This window comes from Helicoverpa zea, chromosome 23 (assembly GCF_022581195.2).
Source record: "Helicoverpa zea isolate HzStark_Cry1AcR chromosome 23, ilHelZeax1.1, whole genome shotgun sequence".
Classification (NCBI taxonomy): Eukaryota; Metazoa; Arthropoda; class Insecta; order Lepidoptera; family Noctuidae; genus Helicoverpa; species Helicoverpa zea.
Window position 1 is genome coordinate 9,331,225 of NC_061474.1, and position 15,434 is coordinate 9,346,658.

General features: G+C 36.4%; 1 protein-coding gene across 1 annotated transcript; it reads left to right on the plus strand.

The window, feature by feature from the left end:
* The first annotated feature begins 4,867 nt into the window (after positions 1-4,867).
* Positions 4,868-14,170, plus strand: LOC124641729. Its single transcript, XM_047179895.1, has 4 exons — positions 4,868-4,885; positions 8,957-9,114; positions 10,400-10,599; positions 13,944-14,170. The coding sequence occupies exons 1-4, from the start codon at positions 4,868-4,870 to the stop codon at positions 14,168-14,170; spliced, it is 603 nt and encodes a 200-aa protein (XP_047035851.1).
* Positions 14,171-15,434: the final 1,264 nt, after the last annotated feature.

Genomic DNA, 15,434 nt, shown 5'->3' on the forward strand with positions numbered 1-15,434 from the left:
ACAGAATTTGAGCTAAAACACTATTCCTATATCTTGTTTTCCTAATGTACTACAAACACAGTAACAAAGACTCCTTGTATATTTATAACTTCTAAAGGCACGTTAAAGATATTTATTTATACTAATAATTATACCCTCAGTGAAATACGGAAATTAGATCTATTTTGTACAAAGACATATCCTGAGGCACGGTTAAAGCTTCAATGGCAATTGTCTTTGATAGAATATAAGGCACTTAAATGCGATTTTGTGTTAATTGGTTTTTTATTTATTGTGCCTCAGGGTAACCGAATTTTTGAGATATCATTTTTGGGATGTTAAAGTTACCTAATAAATCTTTTGTTATGAGCGAAGTGAGCCATAATACATCCCCGTGTTTGGGAAGGCACGTAAAGCCGGCGTCCCCGAATGCTACTCAGTAGTAGTCATTGTTACAATTCCACGTCAGAGGCCGTCAGGCGGATTTGAAAAAACTCTGACACTAGGGCTTGTTAGGTGATTAAGCTTACAGCTCACTCAATAAGAAATGAAGACAGACACATAATTTTCTTTACAAATTTTGAAAGATGACTATCCCGAAGTGTGATAAGCGTTATCTTAGTTCAACTTAATCTGCTAATTGAATTGAAACTTCAATCAAAGGACCGCAAGATTACATAAACTATCAAGAAACGTTAGATAGATAAGTGACGCCTCTGCTGTCCATTGGTTACTTGGAAATTCTAACTTAAGTTACTACTAAGTTTAAGTTGACATTGGGCATTCAGATTTGAATTACTTAAGGTTTTCAATGGTTTGGAAGGGTCCGATTATCTTTTGATCGAGTTAAGGTGTTATAATTTAGATTGCATAAAGAAAAACTGATGATATAAATGAGGGGTTTGTGGCATAATTAACAGCCGTGTAGGTTGATCGATTTTAAGGTTAAGGAACGCAATGCTCGGTCGTTTACTGTTATTACTGTCCCACTGCTGGGCACAGGCCTCCTCTCACACGGAGAAGGTTTGAGCATTAATCACCACGCTTGCTCAATGCGGATTGGTGATTTCAGACTACAATATAGTCCAGGTTTGCTCAAGATGTTTTCCTTCACCATTTTGTCAGCCATTGGTGTCCAAGATATACTTAGAAAGTACATACAAACTTAGAAAAGTTGCGTTGGTACTTGCCTGACCTGAAATCGAACCCACACCCTCATACTCGAGAGGTTGGTTCTTTACTCACTAGGCCACCACGACTCTTCGAAATTAATGAAGACTAAACTGCTAAAAACTAACTAACATATTAAGAAAAGCGATCACCATTAATCTCGATCCATAACTCTTCTTTGGATAACTGTTAGTAACTAACCCGTGGTTAAACATCGGAACTTTATAATTACGTTTTCACTTGTCGCTGTAATTATCAACGAGTCGGCGTCGATATCCAAGTTTCATTAACATTGTTTGATGAGTTTGTAAGTGGTGAGCGGATAGCGATTTTAGGATTTTTTTTTTCTTGGTAAGTTAAAGTAGATTACTGATGAAAGTAGATGACCTAAGGATACAGTGAGCTCGTTTTGCGTGAATCGGATTGTCAATAATAATTAACAAAATGTAGGGTAGCTGTTTGTAACTAATATATCAAGACAACCAACACCTTAGTCTGCCCGTGACCATGGATGCTGTAAAGGATCCGAAACGTCAGGATTAAATAATATAATATAACCGCGATAAAATCCGTAAAAGTAGTTTTATTTAAATGTCTAATATTCGCGTAAGTGTCAGATATCAATAGATTACTATGTTGGAAACTATTAAATGGAATGATTTTGTCAATGTTGTTTTTTCAAAAAAAAGAGTAAGCTATTTAAATAACTGCGCATCTGATGATGATGATGTCCTCCTAGCCGATTATCGGCTACGGCGGCTGTTCTCATGTAAGGAGATTAGCCAACTACGCAGGACATATTATAGTGCACGAGCATTTGCGCAGACACAGGTGCACTCACTATTCCTTAACTCTCATAGCCCGATGGGACGGTAATCCGACACGACCGGAGAGAGATCAGACGCAGGACCGACATTTACGTGCTCTCCGATGCACGGGTGTATCAATCACCAGCTTCCAGGCTCCGGGCTGCTTTGTGAAAGTCTTCTAAAACCCACAAAGCGATTTAAAACTGCGCATCTACTAATACGTCGTCTTGCGTTTGCAATCGAGTCCCGAGCGAGCTGCTTGCAACACATATCAAAATAACACATGCTATATTTGACACAGGTGTGTTACCTATATGTAAATTTAGTTTTATCAATATCCAGTAGTATCGCATTTTTAAGTCTCTTCTAGACCTCGGGACTACAGAGTCCCGGATTTTTGGGAGGCGAACGTGGGGCCGAAGCCAACACGCTGAAGCCCTTTTGAGACAACTTTAATGAAATGGTGACACAAAACCGACGATTATCCCTGTATACACTATAGAAATGTACCCAAGGACAATCCCCGGTTCTGTGCTAAACTATTGCTAACTATGGATGAAAACTACTTGGGCTATTGTGATGGGATGCTAATGGACTAGGAATGGGGAAACTACGGGAACTATGGCATCTGCCGATAACAATGTAATAAATACACGTAAAAATGGCAGGTGGAGACTCGCCACCTCACTTACTGGGCCCCCAGGAATCAGTCGCTAAATCGCAACAAGAGGGCAACAGGTACATGAGCGGCTGAAGGGTGAGGATACCTCGGCGGACTTTAAACGCAGATCACGCGCTCCCTGTGGGTCCAGCATCGCCGGCCCACTCGCCACTTACCACGAGGCACCTACCCTCCGAGCGGGCTGCTCTAGCGACTCCACTCTGACCGGCCGATGAAGGCAAGTCAAGAGGTGGGAGATCTATCCCCCGTCATGCTTCACTCCGGCAGGCCGGAGATGGGGGACAGTATACTCTCCCTGGAGCACTCGGATATATAGCCCCGCGGGGTCGCTACTCCCCGTCATCCGCCTCAGATGCCCTGCGGAGTCTTTGTGCCCTTTATTAAGATTTATTTCAACTCTTGCGGTCACTTTGGTTGTTACTTTTTCTGTCTTCGTAATTAAACAATACTTCAATAGATTGAAAAACGATGCACAAATTTTTATTTGAAAACTTTAAAATTAAATTAAAATCTTCAATCATTTACCTAAAACCTTGATCTTTTTTAGCCACAATTAAGATAACCAATCCAACCCCAACCTCCTTTTTTAATGTCGGCTAAAAAAACACTCTCATCCAACTTTACACCCACATCACCCCGCTCCAATTAACCCACTACACCTATATGTAATTAAAAACAAACCAGCATCGAAAGTCGCTTTCCCCCGTACCTTGGGCTCCGTCATTGGATATAAGGTATCAATTGTCAGGAAAGTAGGCCAGTGGTGTAGCCGTGTGAATAGAACCAGCTGTTAAGGGTATGTCTGTGGGAGACTTTATTTTTATTTCGTGGTGCGTTTTTTTTTTTGGGTAAGGTTTCTTTGAATGATAGTGACATTAAAAATTTAAGGAGTAGGTATTTGCTGTCTAAAATAGGAGTGACAATGTTTTTTAGTTAGAATTTTATGTTATTTATTCGTAGCCGTTTTCCGGTTGTGCCGGATTAAAATAAAGCCTTTGTTTCGATGATTTTAAAAAATTGTAAAATAATTACTGACTTAGTTCCTGAGGAAATGCGTTATTAGGTGATTATGTTTGACTGTAAATTTTTCATCTCATTATTTTTATCTCTCTCTCTCTTACACAAAAAAAACAAACACAATATTTCAACACGTGTCTTTGTAGATTTAAATACACAGAATCGTTCTAAATTCCCTTTCATCCCTTCTTGAATTCCATGAAAATAAGGGAAATAAGGGACAAGGGAATTATGCAAAGCGTTCGTACTATTAAATGGTAAGACCTTGAATAAAAGGGTCTATAAAAAACAGATAAAGGTCATAATTTCGGACCCAGACTCTTATTTTGTCGGTAAAATGTAGCTTTTGGTTAAGCTACGCCTATTTGAAGTAATTTTAAAATTTAGGACTTTAATATTTTAATTAGCATTTGTCTATGACATCTTTTATAAGTGTTTCCATGTTTCATTTGGAATTTAATTAAGCTACTAATTAGATATTTTATAGCGAAAAACTTTAATATATTTTTGCCAGTGATGGGTTAAAACATAATACTGAATTCTTTATTAGCATGCCATATGTTATACAGGTGGTATATTTTAATAACCTCTACCTAATATTAAAATGCTGAAGAGTTATAAACCATAACTCTTGAAGATAATAATTTCCTGTCTTAAAAAAATCTTACCATTTATCCTGCAAGGATAGTCTTTTTTTTATCCAGATGCGCTAAGTAGTTCCAAAAACGAAACCACAGACAGAAGCTGAATTAGTATACCTTAACTTTAAAATCAACGAATGACCAACAAGGCTTAGAAATCAGTCACTAATTCTTCTTTTCTTTCGATTTTTTTCCTGCCACCTATCACTTAGTCGGGTCTAAAAGACCAAAAAATTGCAAAAATGAAACAAATCAAATCAAAATTAATTAATAAATAAACGCTCAAACATCGCATTAACAGCTACTTTCATTCCAATAAGTGACAATGTCGTCAAACCATTGTATGATAATCACGACAATTACCAGCAGTTAAGATGATCTTAAAAAACTAACATTAATCTACTTCTTGTGTTGTTTTACTGAGAAGAGGAAGAAATTGTCAGTTGTGTATTTGAAAGTGTAATTTATTGATACGTGCATCCATATTGTTTCAAGAGGCAGTTATGAATGTAAGTTTATTGAAAGGGGCGAAATTATTGGTCGGCTTTAGAGATTTTCAGGAAAATGAAATGGTAGAAGGGAAATGGGTAATATTATTATGGTAATACATTATACGGGAAAATATTTTTGAGCTATTGCTAGGTAATTATGGACCTGTGCATGATGCTCATTTTATTTTCACCCTGTCAAATTATTTTAATGTAAACATAAGATTTTCGTTCTTCTCTCTGCGTTCTCAAAGATTCTAAACTTAGTACTAGAAGACTATGAAAGGATATTCTTTTGTTTTTGTTCTTTTGTTAATATAGGCAGTAAAAACGCAACCTAATGGAGCTTGCATCAAAGCAAAAATATGGACATATCTAGCACCCAGTTTTAGCATGATGGACAAGCATAAAATCCATCCATAAAAATTTAATATTTTAGCTCCATCCGCTTGCATACTACAGTTGCTCAAAAGAATACGCATTTAACACTTACTACAAACAGAATTTCCAAATAAACTTGATGATTTTGTAAACAAAATGTGTTCGAAAATAACTTTTGGTTCCCCACGGACGGTTGCTTTTAAATTATTCAATCAAAATCCTTAAACCTCCCTTTTTAGTCCAGGAGCCAGTGACTGCGAGGCCTTCGTTATTTTATGTATGTTATTAATAAGGTCTAAGTTTGTGTGTACGTCTTGCAGTGAGTATGAACGATCTATCGACCGTTTCAAATCAAATCGTTAATTTTGCAACAAATTCCAACATATTATCATTTATTTTGCCTACTAGAGAAAGGAATTTGACATTACTGATAAGGAGCTAATGTCAAAATTTCTGGTAAGAAAATTCACAGGCCGTTAAAGATAAACGTTTGACGGATCGTTGCCTTTAAAGACATAAAAAAGCCTTACCCAAATATTTTTACACCATTTTGTCTTAGATTATACATAATTTAAGATTACATCAATATGAACCACTTCAGCTGGGGCAGCAATCTATCAAAATAATTCATGTCTGGTAGCCGCAGGCTCTTGGTCTATCCGGGCTTTGTCCAAACTATTTCAGCTTCACAATATCCTGCCGGAGGTTTTATAGGCTGAATCCGGATTATTGTACCGATTTCCATCAGTTTTCAGAACTTTGACGTTTCAAATTCTGTACAAGGCTTCTGATGTTGTTGTTTTAGTACAAAATAGAGACGTTGTGAATGTGACTAGATTAGTTTTCTTTGAATGTAAGGTTTATAATTTTATTACAATTTAGACTATAATCTGTTGTGTTTATGATATTTTTGGGTTCCGTACCCAAAGGGTAAAACGGGACCTAATTGTTTTTGCTGCTCTATCCGTCCGTCCGTCCGTCCGTTTTTGGATGAATGCACTAATCTCAAAAACTTGAAAACTATATTTCAGATTTAGTTAAAAAAATATCGGGGAAGTTAACTTTCTCTAAGGATACTGTAAACCCGCAGGCAACAACGAATGATTTCATACTAGCTAAGCAAATTAATTCAACATTATACGAGTACAATAGTAATTAGAAATGTTATAAAAGCTTTTAATTTGACCACATCAATACCTCCGGTTTTACAAACTATTTTGATGTGGTTAATAAATACAAAATATCAACTAGCTTTGCAATTTAAATTAGATATTATTAGGTATTTTGTGGTTTGGCCGTTTTTAAATGCAACAATTTAGATACCTAATTTACATGTATTATTTTCATGATTTTGTAATGATGGGTATTACTTATACAAAAACATAGAAAATATCAGTCAACCTTTATTGGTATGTTTTTGTTTAAGATCTGGTCAAAACTGTTAAAAACTTTCAATTTCACAAATGTAACATCAATAGTATACGCCTTATAATAATATTGAAAAAAAAAAAACATGTTTTGTATTCAAACCCTTTAAATTGTTCGTAATTTTTGATGGACTTTAAACGCCGCTAAATACCTCAATATTTTTTTCCAACTTTTTTGTCGAAATGGTGCTTTATTTTTTTTATCTCAAGGAGTATATTATGCTTATCGTAGTCAAAAAGTTAATCATCATCCTCCTGCCCTTATCCCAATGATATTTGGGGTCGGCGCAGCATGTTTTCTTCTTCCATACTCTTCTATCTGCCGTCATCTCACAAGTAACATTCTTTCTTACCATATCTACTTTCACACAATCCATCCATCGTTTTTTTGGTCTTCCTCTTCCACTATATCCGTCCACGTTCATACTCATCACCTTCCTCACAACATGACTCTCATTCCTCCGCATCACATGTCCATACCACGACAGCCGGTTTCCACGCAGTTTTTCTGATACCGGCGCCACTTTCAAACTTCCTCTTATATACTCATTCCTCACTCTATCTATTCGCGTAACCGTTATATGTATTAACAATATAAACAGGTTTTGGTTTAAAATATAACATCCCAAATCGACTAAGTTTATACATCTAGAGATAACTTACTTTATAGACCTTGGAATTATTTTTGGTGATCACAAAGGCGTAAAATAAATTAAGTTCTAGTCAGTAAAATAGGCTGGTTATTTTTTCGACTAGACTTATTATGTTTTCTAGAAATATATCACTCACTTTCAGTTCCTACTTAAGCAGTTTCTGTACTTTCCATTCATTTGCAAAATAAATAACGTTCCATTAGTTCAAAAGCTGTTTTTCTAACCACAGAAACTAAGTACGAATAGATTTATATGTTTGTCAAGTATGTTTATGTAGCTTTGAAAGGGTAACCAGAAAAAACTTTAGGATACCATATATAATTATATTTAATCTTATATTATTTAAGTTTCATGTATCAAAATGACCCATTGCATAATAAAGTATATGATAATGTATTAAGACTATTTATAAGCCAAAAGGTCAATGTATGTACAATATGTACATACATGTCATAGTATATACACTATTTAATAATAATGTTATTTCTGTAGCAAATCATACCAAAGTTCAATCTATGAAGGAAAACATCGTGAAAAACTAATATTGAACAAAAATAAAGAAATCGGAGAGATAAATCTATAAGAAAACCGTAATAAATGATTAGTGTTATGATCGTTACGTATGTGCAGTTTATCAGAATAATTTATTATGTAGGCAGAAGTTTTTCTGCCATATATATTGAGATAGATTACATTGTACTAATAAGATTGTTTATATGTATAGGAAGCTGTTTTATTATTTGTTTGTATAAGTAAGCCGTACGGGTCAATTGATCAGAGACCTTAAACAAAGCTTGGTGCGATCAGTCCGTGGATGGGAATCTATGTCATGAAGAATTCGTCCGTATTCTAAAGGGAAAGTTAAAATGGGTCCCGGCTGTCACTTGGACATCTTTAGCAGTTTTTAGTCAGAGTTCAGAAAGTTTAACAATCACTCTTGCCAAGGGGTATCGAATAATACTTGCATTCAGTTAAACAGGAAGCCGACCCTACCATAAATGGTGATGATTATTTATTTGAACCTCTATGAATAAGTACCTAAAATAGTCATGTACCAATTGTCTTTTTGGTTTTCGTTTATTTTCATGTAAAACAGCAACAGTGTGCTCAAAAACATAATCCTAAATCTCTCAAAAAGAATATTGTACAATTCATTATTAACAGCTTTTTTTTTTATTTTTTTTTTATATATATATACATATATATATATTTCAACGTATGTGGATTTAGTGTTCAATTATTACGTCGTAATTATTATAATTTTTTAAAATTGTTTTTTATATTAACCGATTAAAAAAAATATTTTACTAGAAGAATGACACGTTACGTTTTATTCGGGTAAGGGAAGTTTTCCCATAATGCGGATAAAATTTAAAGAAACAGCTAGTTTATTAATTTTCAAGCTAAACGACTGAATCAAGAAAGTTACACCAGAAAGACACTTATAAGCAAAGTCAATTCTGAAAGCCTGAAGTAAACTAGAATCAATATAATGCTGAAAAGTTTATTCATTTGCTGGCTTTAATGCCCAACAACAGAAATTAGCCACCTGATAAAAAAAATATCTCTTCCTCTTATATCAAGGAAAGTTTTTATCCAGATACGCGATGTAGCTATTCCTACTGGACATGCGTGGAAAAGTTACCGATAATTTATATTCACACATACAGCCAAACATTCAACTAATTTTCTCCATTCTTTAATTCCAGAAATCCCCAGAAGAGATTCTAAAGCGAGGCCTGACCAACAAATGTGTCCAACGGGAGACATCCTCGTGTATCGCCATCGAGCTGGTGGGCTACGTGGATCGGATGCTCAGGGCAGCCTCGTTCCAGCTCGGGGAAGATGTCATGATTGTTGATGAGAGGTGAGCCCCTTATTGCAGTTAACTAGCTGTTCCTTGTAGTTGCACTCGTGTCCCGAGGAATCTACTTCCCATACCCCCTATGGGGATTAAGAATCATATGTCCCTTCTCCGGGTCGAGCTACCTCTGAGTGCCAGTAATTTTCAGCCAATTCAATTAAGTCTTGAAGTATAAGTAGTCTTACTATTATTCGCGGTTTTACTCGTATTCTGAGGGGGCCTCTTTTTTCTCTCGGAAAAAAGGATCCTTGCCCTTTTTCAGGTTCTAAGCATCTATGTGTATTAAAATGGACTCAATTGTTTAGTTTAGTGTTATAATTATTACAGCCACGTTTCATTAAAATACGTTCAGCCCTGAAATCGTACTAACAAACATCCAAGTCCACAAACTTTCATCATATAATCTTAGTAACAATCAATATTCTTCTCAAACTCCTTTTTTGCCAAACAAATTACCCTGACCAAGCAACGATAAAAACAAGAAAAAAGTTTCAACTCTACTCATAAATTAAAAAGGGGTAGTTGGACAGAAATGAAATATGTACGAACAATGTTTACAATCCCTTAACAATGGAGTAAGGAAAGATGAGTGGAGATACCATAATGTAGGTAGGTCTTCTAGGTCGAATTCAGACAGGGGGCATGACTAAAACGACCAGTTACGAGTGAACTAACAAGGCGTTAGGGATCTTCGAGACAACTTTCAATGATTTTTGGTATTAAAAAAAATTATCGGGTCCAACAAATGCGTATAAGGGCGAAAACAGTAACGTTCCTTGTCTCCCGTTCACCCGCATTTTGGCGCGCTACTTTCTAAGTCGATTTTCAGTTATGGCACCTCCGCTAGTTATTTTGTTCTCCATGCCCCTAAACTCTTAGGTTATTACCAAAAAGGTTTGAAAGCATACAGACCCTAATTTATTCCGTCATTAATGAAAAACTTTTTATCCTAAAGTACGGCAAAATGTTTCGGGATTGGTTGAATGTTCAATGTTACAAGAGTTTTGTAGCTTTCTTTTATTTTATATCCCACTTTTTAAGCTTTACCATAGAAATATACAGGTACCTTAACTGGACCTGAACTGTATTCAGTAGTTTTATAGTGTTTTTTTATGTAAATAACTCCATTCTTCATCTAATTTTATCATTCTAACTTTCGCTTAAGTTTATATAAAATGCTGTTTTCAGAAAAATATTTTTGAGCTTTGAACTGTGAAACCAACCTCTAATTATTCAAAAACTTACCACAGTTTATAGAAGATTAACAAATTCTTGCAAAAACTTCCAGCCACGGCGCCGCAGCAGAAATCCCCATAAAATCAGAAACCCTCGCCAGAGCCGGTACATCATTAGAAGACCAGGCTCAGCAGTTGATCATGGACAAGCTGTGGTACTTCGTCAGCTCACGGTCCTTGAGGTACCGGCTTCTGAATGACGCTGACCTCGTCATTTCTGGTAAACAGGAGAAGGATGGAAGCCTTGGTGTTGGTAAGTCTGATGAATCCAAAGATTATAATATTTAAGCGGTGTTAAAGGAAAGTTTGTTCTGCCATTTTTCTTCAGAACAAAAACACATAAGACATGGGCTGTCTTTTGGGAAATTCTTGCAAAAATGCAGATTTTTATGCCGCGTTGAATAAATTAATGACTTTTTAACGTTAACTTTACCTACATACTGAAAAATATATACCCTGGACCTTGAGGGGATCACAAATAAATAGTATGTGTATCGCTAAACTATCGAGTCTACTGAACATGAAAACGCGTTTCCAAAGACGTTAAAATGTTATCTGGGGTCATGTTGTGATGTTGGGCTTGCCAACCTTCCGTCTTTGAATGATCTAAAAACATAAGAACTTTGTCGGATGTGCATATTTTTAACTAGCTTCTGCCCGCGACTTCGTACGCGGATCCTGTCCCTTATGCCAGCGACTACGGGGTCAGCAAAATCAAAGATCTGAATAGTCTGATATTTAATTTTAAGGGCCCGTTGACTTGGAAACAACGGAATACGCATAACCATTAGAAACGTTCCATATATTTAATTTTTGTACTTTAACGGCAAAAGCACAGTAGACTAAACAAAACGCTGAGAACTGAACCGCAATAGACGTGACCATAGGGATAAAAGTGGTGATTCTAATTAGTCCGCATTTAAGTTGTGAGTGGCAAAAATATTAGGTACACGTATTATTACGTAAAAAAACATTAAATAGATGACAAAGTCGTGGTGACTTAGTGGAAGTCGTGGTGGTTTAGTGGGTAGAGAACCAATCTCTCAAGTATGAGCGTGCGGCTTTGATTCCAGGTCTGGCAAGTGCCTGCCAATGCAACTTTTCTAAGTTCTTATGTACTTTCTACGTATATTTTGGATACCAATGACCGTTATTTGGAGGGGATGTTAAACTGTAGGTTCCGGCTGTCATTGAACATTCTTGGCAGTCGTTATGGGTAGTCAGAAGCCAGTAAGTCGTACCAAGGGGTGTTGGGTTGAGCGGGTAACCGGGTTGTGGAGGTCAGATAGGCAGTCGCTCCTTGTAAAACACTGGTACTCAGTTGCATCGTGACTGGAAGTCGACCCTAACATAATTTGGGACAAAGGCTCTTGAGATAATAACGACAATAATAATGAGATACAGGCACCGCAGGACATCTGAGGCTGATGACGGGGAGTAGCGACCCCGCGGGGCTATATATACTGAGTTTTCCAGGGAGAGTATACTGTCCCCCATCTCCGGCCGGTCGGAGTGAACCATGACGGGGGTAGGTCTCACGCCTCTGGCTTGGCTTGGCCGTCCAGAGTGGAGTCGCTAGAGCAGGATTAGTAGCCCTGCTCGGAGGGTAGGTGCCTCATGGTAAGCACAGGGAGCGCGTAATCAGCGTTTAAAGTCCACCGAGGTATCCTCACCCTACAGCCGCTCATGTACCTGTTGCCCTCTTGTTGCTATTCAGTGACTGGTTCCCGGGGGCCCAGTAAGTGAGGTGGCAAGTCTCCACCTGCCATTTTTACATGTACCTAATACATTGTCATCCACTAACATCCCATCACAATAGCTCAAGTACTTTTCCTCCATAGTTAGCAATAGTTTAGCACAGAACCGGGGATTGTCTTTTTTTAACGACGTCCATCGGGGATTGTCCTTGGGTTCATTTCTATAGCGTATAAAGGGATAATCGTCGGTTTTGTGTCACCATTTCATTAAAGTTGTCTCAAAGGGTCTTCAGCGTGTTGGCTTCGGCCCCACGTTTACCTCCCAAAAATTCGGAACTCTGTGGTCCCGAGGTCTGGAAGAGACATACAAAATAATAATGAGATATAACGCAACAAAGTCAGAGAGTGGGGGCTCGTAACGCTACGTCTAGGTATGTAAAATTTGTACTAAGCAGTGACTTAACACAAAATTCAAGCGTGTTGTATCTTCGTTATTATTTGTTTGTGAGAGAGAGAAAAGAAAAATACGTGTCCATTATTTTAGGGTTATCTAAAAGACGGACTAATTACTTTTTTTTGATTCGCCATACCTATTTCATAACATTCATTTCTATACATTTCAAGTGTAGTATTGCTCTTGAAGTTCCACATCAGGTGTTCCAGATCTTCGATGTTTATACGTCAAAATAGAGAGTGCTTATCAGATTGAACCACTTTTGCTAAAACGTCATATCTTTATAAGCTAGCTGGGCTCCTGGGTTTCCACATCAGGTGTTTTACATCTTCAATTTTTATAAGTCAACAGAGAGTGCTTATTAGACTGAACAACTTTTGCTAAAACGTCATACCTCTATATGCTATAGTCTAGCTGGGCCCCTGGAGTTCCACATCAGGTGTTTTAGATCTTCAATTTGTATAAGTCAATAGAAAGTGCTTATCAAATTGAACAACTTTTGCTAAAACATCATACCTGTATATGGTACAGAGAAGCTGGGCTCTTGGGGTTCCACATCAGGTGTTCCAGATCTTCAAATTTATTATCTCAGCTGAAAATGCTCATCACATGAAACAATTTTTGCCATGGCACCATTTTTGTATCTCTTATAGTTTTGTTGGTCTGTTGGAGTTCTGCATCAGGTCTTCAAGTTTCGAAGATAAATTATAGCCTATATGTTGACCAGGCTTAATACTTATACAACAAAGAAAAAATCATTGGAATCCGTTCAGTAGTTCGGAAGATTAGCGTGTACAAACAAACAGACATACAGACATACAGACATACAGACATGCAGACATACAGACATACAGACAGAATTTTTTTTTTGGATTTGTGCTCCATTACTGTTTCTAAACCCCACCCAATTATTATTTTTTTAATATATTCAATGTACAGACACAGTTTTTTTGCAGATTTAGTATATGTATAGATATAGATATAGATGAATTCACTTATAAGAGCGCTTCTAGTCAATAAAGTCTTAAAATAACTAACCCAAGAGCAGCCACGCAAATTTTCCTCAAATGAGTGTAAAATTACTTATCAAGTAAAACTGCCCATTTATCTTAATGTCAAATTGAAAGGCTTTTCTTCTGGCTATTGTTTTGTAATTTATACCTTTGAAATATACTGCAATTGATTCAACCTTAGTAGCTTTCTGTGGGACAGTGAGGATAAAGAACTTTTGTAATTGATAAGAATTTTTTTGCCAACATTTATCATCATCTGCCGAGCCTTTTCCCAACTAAGTTGGGGTCGACTTCCAGTCTAACTGAATGCAGCTGAGTACCAGTGTTTTACAAAAAGCGACTGCCTATCTGATCTCCTCAACTCAGTAACCTGGGCAACCCAATACTCCTAGGTAAGACTGGTTCTTAATATTATTTTTATTTTGATTTCCAGGTGTATCCATGAAACCACCAAAAGTATATGAAAGTGGCAGAGGCCGTCAGAAGCCATTTGGGCCAGTCCTAGCGCTAGCCGCATTGAAGTTCGGTCTTTTCGGAGCCCTGACTTTTAAGGTCTTAGCCCTCATGGTCGGGAAGGCCCTGTTGATTTCGAAGATAGCCCTGTTATTGTCAACCATTATTGGACTGAAGAAGCTATTCTCTTCTCAGGTGACAGACTAGATCATTTAGCATGTTGCATGATTAAAGTTTTCGAGTGTCTCTCTTTTGTTTTTTTGAATTTTCCGACTTTAAGGCTTATTAGACTTTACTAAATTTAGTAGCCTAATTAGGTTTCGAAATGATTAAGAGAGTCAGTACTCGTACTTTTTTCTTTTGGACACCTACCTTCCTAAATGCGATTATAGTAAGTAACAGCATCATTTAGTAGACTGAATTTAGTAAAGTGTACCTAATAAGCCTTTTTCTCTGTGGTTTGAGTTTGCCGACTTTGTTTTGTTTTTGTTTTAATCGCATGACGTTGCATGCTACAGAATTGTGCATGTTATTTAAGTAGAAACTTATTCTATAAATTAAAAAGACTGTTGAGTTCGATTCTCAAGGTCATTTTATCAAATGACTAAAATTAAGTTCTTACATAGGGTGGTATCAAAATAATGAAGGGCTTTGGTCAAAATATGACGCATGAAAAACTTTTTCGACGCATTAAAGATTTTGCACGTACACCATATTTTTGTACCACGTTTGTCACATGCATGATTTGCACCTGAATGTTGTCTGTAAAACTACCTTTTTTATTTTTTCATAATATCGTAATGCTCTCTAATGTATTCCACAAAAACACAGTGAACAGAGTTTTTATCAAACGTCTATATCAAATGTTTATCCTAAATCTAAATTAAATGACAATAGTTAAAAAAACCTTTTTCTATGTAAAGTGGTTTTCGTATTAATTCATCAATTACTCACATTCCACAGTAAAAAAGTACCTTTGTATAAAAATTTGAGCAATTTTGAATTCTCACAAAAAGGGAAGCGTAATTAATTTTTAAATGTTAGTCTGATTACCCTTTTCATTTTTAATTTCTCGTGAGTCAGGTAGCCGGAAAACGTTGGTAATTTGAAAAATTAAAATTTCGTTGTAAAAATTATTCAAATTGCTTTTTCAAAAGTGTCTGCAAAAAAACTTGACGTGTGTTTATTTTTTAAAAGAAGACAAAACATGTACTTAGGCACTAAGTTTTTTTACGTTACGCATGACACAACATTTTCTATCCAAACTTTCTTGCTTACAGTTCTAAAATTGAAACGAATAGAAAATTATGTATTTTATTTGATCGAGATTAAAACTATTTCTAGAAATACTCATTTTCAATATAAAACGGTATCAAAAGTCTACATTCCCCGTCAGAGAAATAGCCCGTGAAAACAAAACAGGAATTTAAATTGACTTTCAATATAATTCCTTAGAGCACTTAACTACTGG